The 8,228-nt window shown below is 53.8% G+C and overlaps 1 protein-coding gene across 2 annotated transcripts in view; it reads right to left on the reverse strand.

Moving 5' to 3' along the window:
• Positions 1 to 354: 354 nt before the first annotated feature.
• Positions 355 to 8,228, reverse strand: part of LOC135089609 (mucin-2-like) — a 25,636-nt gene continuing 17,762 nt past the window's right edge. For both annotated transcript variants that reach the window (XM_063985428.1, XM_063985427.1), the window contains exons 3-10: positions 4,579 to 8,196; positions 4,236 to 4,411; positions 3,890 to 3,973; positions 3,165 to 3,270; positions 2,631 to 2,782; positions 1,934 to 2,520; positions 1,306 to 1,532; positions 355 to 488 (exon numbers count right to left, since the gene is read on the reverse strand). In XM_063985428.1, the coding sequence (XP_063841498.1) occupies positions 1,999 to 2,520; positions 2,631 to 2,782; positions 3,165 to 3,270; positions 3,890 to 3,973; positions 4,236 to 4,411; positions 4,579 to 8,146 (4,608 nt within the window). In that variant the 5' untranslated portion in view covers positions 8,147 to 8,196 and the 3' untranslated portion in view covers positions 355 to 488; positions 1,306 to 1,532; positions 1,934 to 1,998. The remainder of the gene's footprint in view (positions 489 to 1,305; positions 1,533 to 1,933; positions 2,521 to 2,630; positions 2,783 to 3,164; positions 3,271 to 3,889; positions 3,974 to 4,235; positions 4,412 to 4,578; positions 8,197 to 8,228) is intronic.

The raw sequence follows: 8,228 nt of genomic DNA on the forward strand, positions 1-8,228 counted from the left end.
GGTGATGGGAGAGTGTGGAGCGATGGAGGGGAGGGTGTAATGGCTGGGTGTTGGGGGGTGTGGAGTAATGGAGGGGGTTGCTCAAGGGATTAAGTGAGGGAAGTCCCGCTGCTGGTGGTGGTGGTGGTGATGGGGGTAGTGATGGTGGTGGTGGTGGTGGTGGTGGTGGCGGTAGTTGTAATAATAATAATAATAGTTGTAATATTAGTAGTAGTAGTAGTAGTAGTAGTGTTGGTGGTAGTAGTAGTAGTAGTAGTAGTAGTAGTAGTAGTAACACTCCCTGACTCACCGGGGAAAGCGAGGGCGGCGGGAGGCACCAGGACGTCGGGACTCGGGGGCGGGAAGTTGACGGGCGTGATGCTCCTCGCACTCCTCCCGCTGCCTGGCCTGCCGCTGCTGCCCGGCCTCCCCCTGCCCGCCCCGGACCGCCCGTCACTCCACGCTGACCTCGGGGACTTGCCGTCATCCAGGGGCACCACTCCCACCACCTGCAGGAGGGAAACACCGTAAGGTATGGTGATGAGTGCTGGGCATCGTGAAAGTCTAATATTACGTGGAGTGTTCGGGGAGGTTAAGTTGAGACGTGTTGATCTCACTCCTTCTGTAGTACTTCTTAGGTGGTGGTGGTGGTGGTGGTGGTGGTGGTGGTGGTGTCCATGTACAAAAAGTAGAGCCTGTTCCCATCTGTAAAACTTCTTGTAGTGATGGTGGTTGTGGTGGTGGTGGCGTCTCTATCTATCGATCGATCTATTCAAATTTACAGTAGTAAACAGGCGTGACTGGGCATTACTGACTGGATGCCATTCATTCTGAGTGCAAACATACAGTGTGCCAATCCAGGATGCCAGTCAGCGGCCTCCATCAACAGTCTACACTCTACACGGTCCTTGAGACCCAACTGCGTGACTAGACAGACTGACTGACTGAACGCGCCGCGACGTAGCAATCACAATGCGTCGCGGTGCGTGTTTAAGAAGCTCTGGCTGCCTCACCTGACTGTCCGTCCAGTGAGTGTGGGCGATGCCGGCGGCGGACCACGGGCGACCTCCTGCCTCTTCGTCCCCTCCCTCTTCGTCCACCACCTCGCGTGACCTTCCCCTGCGACAAGTACGCACTTAGTAAATTAACAAAGACCGCACTTTTGACAAGAAAAAGACCGTTAAGGACCATTTTTTCACGGGTCATTCATCATCAAGACACTGGTAAAGGGAAACAGTGGAAGGATACTGAATTATTTCGTCACAACAACGAGGTCATATGACGCCGGGTAAGACTGTGGTGGTGAGAGAGGTACACTTTCCTTACCTGAAATACAACGCTGCCGATCTCGCGCGTCCCCTGCGAGGCGGCGAGGGTGTGGTAAGGGGCGTCACCTTGTCCCCGGGGCGCTGGCCGTTGAGCAGAGAGAAGGCGTCGTCCAGCAGATCATGGAAGCGGCGGCGGAGGCGACCCACGTTGGGGAAACTCACCTCTGACCCCGCGGAGTCCGAGAGGTGGGAGGAGGCAGCGGAGGGGCGGCGGTGGAGGCTTTCCTGGTGGTGACAGAGTGAGTGAAAAGGAATCCTCTGCTATCACTAAAGAGGTTTACTGTCAGTGCACTCTACTGTGTCTAATAGTTCATGTAGTCTTAATGTAAGCATTCGTGGTTGCCGTTAGCCCTTCCAGTAGTATTTGGTGTATTTTTCTTAATTAGCAGCAACTCTGAGACAGGTTTACTTCTTTCACACCCACTTCCAGTCATTAAACTAGGTAGAAATTCCAGAATCGGTTCTTTTAATCCCTTTCTTTCTTGTACATGTTTGTAAAGATTTAATGCATTACCTCTAGTGTTGTCAATTGTTCCTCATCGCGGTGAAAGAGTTAAACATACACACCTGGCAATCAAAGCAGACTACAGGTAAACAAAACAACAGTCGAGACAGGTAACTCTCACCTGTACGTATTGTGGCGTCGTCCTCTCTCCCTCCTCCCCCACACGCGCCTCCACCTGAGCGTCCCTCATCTCTGGGCGGGGCGGGGGGATGCCGAGGGATGCATGAGGGGCGGGAGACCTGCCTCCTCCCGCGTGTAGTTCCTGGGCGGGATGGGCGGCGCCTCGGGGTCAAAATCGTAGGCATTAAGGCGGGAGGAGGCGTTGCGGTCCGGGGACATGATGGGCACTCGGGGCGGCGGGAGGAACTTCGGGAGGGAGGTGCCGGGGATGAAGCCCACCTCGGAGTCCTTATCGAAGCCTTGCGGGGGCGGAAGCAGCGGGGGCGGCAGCACGGAGGAGCCACGGGTACTGTTGGAGGTGAAGTCCGCGGCGCTCTGAAGCATGTTGGCCACCAGGTGATGCTGCGGCTCGGAGTGCAGGGAAGTGGACTGTGACGTGGAGATGGTGGTGGAGTGGGTGCCTGGGTGGGGGTACTGCACGTGGGCGGGCTTGGGAGAACTGTACAAGGGTTCCTCCATAGATCCTTCAACACCCAACAGCCTTCTTTTACTCCTCTGGATGGTACTGCCTCTACCTCCGTCAGGCACCTGCAGAAGGAACACACCTGAGACAACGACACCTTTCCTTAACTAACGTACCTGTCTATCCTACCTGTCCCTCACTCTACACACTTTTCTAAAGGATGAGAGTGACTTACCTCCATGTCCTCTTCACCCTCTTCCTCCTCCTCCTCCTCCTCCTCCTCGTCGTCCTCCTCCGTGGTGTCGTACCCCTTCTCCTTCCTGTTGCTATCGTAGAGCTGTGGTCGTGGGATCTGCGTGTGGCTTCCAATGGACCCCAGTAATGACCCTGTACGACCACCATGTGTTATTATTACTATTAATATTATTATCACAACTATTGCTAATATTTTTTTTTATTATCAATACTACTACTACTACTACTACTACTACTATTACTACTGCTACTACTATTAACCATTGCTGTTATTATTATTATTATTATTATTATTATTATTATTATTATTATTATTATTATTAATATTGTTGTTGTTATTGTTGTTGTCTTCCTCATTATTACGGAAATTACAAAATATGAGAAAGCGAACATCATCATCAACAACAACAACAACTACTACTACTACTACTACTACTACTACTACTACTACTACTACTATTACCACTACTACTATAACTACCACCACCACCAGTCCCTAACCCACACCACTTACCCTGCCTGGCACGGGGCACCTGGCCGCGCGGGGAGGTGGAGGTGAGGGGCCGGGCACTCTCGCCCTGAAGGTTCCGTCCACTTGGAGACAGGTTGGCGGCCTCCAGCTGGCGTGACGGGAGAGGAGAGAGAACATATCAGAGTTATGAAAATAAGGGTGCACAGGAGTTGATGGAGAAGGAAAAGGAGTAAGAAGACGAGGAGCAGTGAAAACACGTTCTTTTAGTATCGATACTGTATCTGTTCATGAATAAGTGAAGAAAAAAATATATAAATAGGACATTACGTGAATAGGAGTTATAATATTAGGAAAAAACAAGGTAAAAGTAAATATGTCTAGTTAGATAGACAGATAGATAGACAGATAGATAGATAGATAGATAGACAGATAGACAGATAGATAATTAAACGGATGGATAGAAAGAAAAATAGACAAAGATAGACGGACAGGTAGATAGACAGATTGATAAAAGGAATAAATAACAGATAAATAAACAGGTACATGAATGGATAGATACACAAATAGATTAAAAGATAGACATATAGACAGAAGGACACACACACGCACACGAAAAAAAAAGAACAAAAAAGGAGCGAAGGATGGAAGGACCTCAACCATTCAGTCCCTCCTAATCACCATACACTCCCTCAAGGCCACACTCCTGCGCTCATTACCTCATTACGCCCCTGACCTGTCCCAAGCTCGCGTGACTTGCCCTGACCTACCTTCTCCTCCCTGCTGCTGGAGTAGCCCAGGTTGAGGTGGCCAGGATAGCCCGTGCCGCTGGCCAGACTGCGCGGAGACCCTCTCTGTGGGGAGGTTAGAGAGGAGGTTACGTGTGTATGTGTGTGTGTGTGTGTGTCTGTGTACCTATGAATCAAGACCTACAGTATTCATCTATCTAACCAGTTAACGTAATCAACCAAACAACTAACTATTCAATTTCTCATTTAACTAACTACCTACATAGCTAATATATCAATTAACTATATATTTTTCTATCTGACTTATTGACTAACCAACCAACTAACTCCAAATAATCAAACTCTCCGTCAGTCAATCAGTCATTACCTCAGAGTCAGGGTGCAGGTGTCGAGGCGAGGAGGAAGAGGGGGCAGGTCTCTTGTACAGGTGCACGGCCAGCCAGGTGATGAAGACCAGCAGCATCACGCCCCCCACCACGCCCCCGATGATCGTGTACACCAGGGGGGACTTGGCGGAGGGTGAAGGGGGCACGCCAAGGTATTCTGAGGGAAGAGGGAGAAGACTGAGGTGTGAAGGAAGGTGAGGGTAGGTAAGATATGTATACATCTCTCTCTCTCTCTCTCTCTCTCTCTCTCTCTCTCTCTCTCTCTCTCTCTCTCTCTCTCTCTCTCTCTCTCTCTCTCTCTCTCTCTCTCTCTCTCTCTCTCACCTTCAGCCTTCACCAGCACCACCTGGTCCAGCATCACCGCCACCTCCATCTCCTCCACCTCCTGTGCCACCTTCACCGCCTCCTTCGCCAGCACGGGCTCGGCGCCCTCGAACACTGCATACACCAGCTCCGTGGTGTCCGTGGCGTTGTCGTGCGTCACGTTCTGCAGCCTCACCACCACCGAGGACCCCGCTGCCCGTCGCTCCAGCAGGCGCGAAGCCTCGGAGCTTGCGGGGGATGCGTTGCTGCCCCTCAGACGCGCCCTCTCCTCCACTCGTCGTTTCCTTCGTTGGTACACGGGGCGGGGCGTGGCGGGCCGCGGCGGGGTAGCCTGGGTCTTGCCTGCCGGAGAGAGCAAGGCCTGGTGGTGGGGACGGAGGGGGGCAGTGGGGGGCGTGGGGGGCAGGTCGCTGCGGGGAACTCTGGCGATGATGGTGGTGTAGTTCTCGTAAGGGTTGACGGTGGGGGTCGGGGTGGGGATGGAGGTGGGGGCGGGAGTGAAGATGGCTTTGAGGCCCTGCTGTCCCAGGCGGCGCGCCTCGGTGCGCTGGTACGCCAGCTGGAACACCGTGGTGAGGGCTGTCTCCATGCTACTCCAGTACAGCTGCGGGTCTTCCTGCTGCGGCGGCCCCTCCAGCACCGTCCTCACCCAGTAGCGCTGGTCCAGGGGCACCGAGGCGTTGTTGCTGGGGCTGGGCGCGCTGGGCTGCTCTGCCGGGGACCCCTTGGTGGAGGCGGAGATGTGGGCGGTGTCCTGCGTGGTGGTGCAGGGCACGATGGTCTCCTTCGTGGTGAGCAGCTCGGGCAGGGGCGTGGGGGTGGGGGGGTGGGTCAATGACACCAGGGTGGTGGTGGTGGTGGTGTTGAGCGGCACGGTGGTGAGGGTGGTGGTCGTGGTGTTATCAAAGGACTCCTCAGTGGAAGGGCGCCGGGAGGAGCAGCGGCAGGGGGTGCGGGAAGACTCTTCCACGTCGTCCCGGGGCGTGGTGGGCGGCGGGGTGGTGCGTCTCCCAGCACAGGCGCGGCAGGGGGAATGAGCGGGGGAGGCATCTGGCGGGTTCTCGGGAGCTTCCGTGGTGGTGGCACCTTCAGGGGTGGCGGTGTACAGCACGTCCTCCAACGCGGTGCTGGCAGGGGAGGAGGTGGAGGGGGTGTGGACGGCGCCGTCACCCTCGGCGGGGAAGAGGTAGGCGGTGGTGGTGGTAAGCACCGAGTCCACGGCCAGGTGTTCCGTGCCGCCCTCGTCACTAGAGGTGGTGGTGGTGGTGGTGTCAGTGGTGGTGGTGGTGTCAGTGGTGGTGGTGGCGTCAGTGGTGGTGGTGGCGTCAGTGGTGGTGGTGGTGTCAGTGGTGGTGGTGGCGTCAGTGGTGGTGGTGGCGTCAGTGGTGGTGGTGGTGTCAGTGGTGGTCTCTGTAGTGGTGTGTTCTCCCTGGTGCCCCTCCCCTGTGGTGGCGGGAGAGAGGTCCACCGCCTCCACCACCACGCCGGCAGTGACGCAGGGCCGTCGCGTGGAGTTCGAAGTGGAGTGGTCACCATCCACCTCCTCACCATCCACACAGCCCTCGGTGGTGGTGGCGGCAGTGGTGGTAGTGGTGTCAGTGGTCGTGGTGGTCGCGTCAGTAGTAGTGGTGGTGGTGTCAGTGGTGGTGGCGGTTGTATCCGTGGTCGTAGCGTTAGTAACAGTGGTGGTGACTTCAGTAGTAGTGGTGGTGTCAGTTATAGTGGTGGTGTCAGTGGTAGTGGTGGTGTCAGTAGTGGTGTCAGATATAGCAGTGGTGATGGTAGTAGTAGCAGCAGTGTCAGTAGTAGTAGGAGTCTCAGTAGCAGTTGTAGTCTCATAGGTGGTGTCTGGTGTTGCAGTGGTAGTAAGCGTAGTGGTGGTGTCAGGTGTAGTGTCTTGCGTGGTAGAAGTCGTAGTTACATCAGTGGTAGTGGTGATGTCTGCAGTAGTAGTGTTTGTAGTGACACTATCAGTAGTAGTAGTAGGAGTATCAGTAGTAGTAGTAGTATCAGTAGTAGTAATTGTAGTATCAGTAGTAGATAGCGAAGTGGCATTGTCAGGGAGTGTTAAGAAAGTAGAACCCTCAGCAGTAGTAGCAGTATCAGTAGTAGTGGTGATGTCAGTGGTGGTTGAAGTATCAGTGGTAGTGTCAGGAGTAGTGGTGATGTCTGTGGTGGTGATGACAGCCCTTAGATGGTCAGTTGTGGCAGTTGTAGTTTCAGTAGTAGAAGTAGTGTCTGTAGTAGTTGTAGTATCAGTAGTAGTTGTAGTATCAGTGGTAGCTGCAGTAGTAGTAGTATCAGTAGTAGTTGTAGTATCAGTGGTAGTTGTAGTATCAGTAGTAGTAGTAGTAGTAGTAGTAGTAATCTCAGTAGTAGGTGTAGTATCAGCGTCAGTAGTAGTGGTAGAGTCAGTAGTAGTGGTAGTAGTAGTAATATCAGTAGTAGTAGTAGTATCAGTAGTAGTAGTAGTGGTATCAGTAGTAGTAGTAGTAGTCGTGTCACTGTCAGCACCAGTAGTAATAGTAGTAGTAGTAGTGTCGGTGGTAGTAGTGCTTTCATTGGTGTCTGTGGCGGTGAGGGACGTGGAATCATTAGTGGTAGTAGTAGCATCAGTTGTTGTCAAATTAGTGACAGTGGTGGTGGTGTCTGAAGTCTCCCCATCATTAACATCAGGATTGGTGTTGCTATCCGTGGTGGTGATGCTGGTAGTAGTAGTGGTGTCTGGGTGATCAGTGGTAGTCTCAGTGGTAGTCTCAGTAGTAGTCTCAGTAGTAGTCTCAGTAGTAGTCTCAGTCGTAGTCTCAGTAGAGTTTTTGGAGCAAGGGAGGCAGGCTTGGGGGAGAGGGATAACAGGCGTGGTGAGGGGGAGCTTGTCATCCTCTTTATCTGGCAACTGTGGGGTGGTGAGGGTCTCTCCGTCAGGAAACCCAAGGGCTGTCACGTACACTTCACTAGGGGAGGAAGGGGCGTGCGTGAGGGTCGTGGTAAGGGCTGGCGGGGTCGTGCTGGTCTTGGCAAGACATGGCGTAGGCGTGTGACTTGTAAAGGTAGCAGAAGGTCCTGGATACTCAATGGACGACCTCACTAAGTCCGTCAGGTCGTATGAACTACTACTCGTGGTTGTTATGGAGAGCTGGGGTGGCGGGGCGACTTTGGTGGTGGTGAGAATGGTGGTTGTGGTCGTGGTGGTGAAGCAGGGGGGCTGTGTGGCAGGGAGGGAGGCCAGCAGTGACGGTGGTGAGGTAGTGGTCGTTCTGGTCACTGTTACGTGGTGTGTCTGGGTTCGTCTACCCCCTGAGGTCGCCTGGTCATTTTGTATGGAGTCCACGAGGTCGTAGTAATTAGTCGTATTCCAAAGATGACTAGACGCGGTGTTGCTGAGTTGAGTGAATCCCTTGGTACCTCGTTTGGTTCCCGAGGCTGGTCGTGGCGGGTCATCGGAGGTGATGGCGGCGGTGGAGAGGGTTGGTGGCTTGGTGGTGGCGGCGGCAGGCAGCTGGGGCACGGTGGTGAAGAGCGTGGTAGTGACGAAAACAGTGGTGGTGATGACCTGCGCTCGGTCCATCCAAGAGGTGTCCCTGGCGCGGTGCTGTCGCTCCTCAGTTGGTCCATCCCCTGTGGAGAGAGAGAGAGAGAGAGAGAGAGAG

This window comes from Scylla paramamosain, chromosome 33 (genome assembly GCF_035594125.1).
Source record: "Scylla paramamosain isolate STU-SP2022 chromosome 33, ASM3559412v1, whole genome shotgun sequence".
NCBI lineage: Eukaryota > Metazoa > Arthropoda > Malacostraca > Decapoda > Portunidae > Scylla > Scylla paramamosain.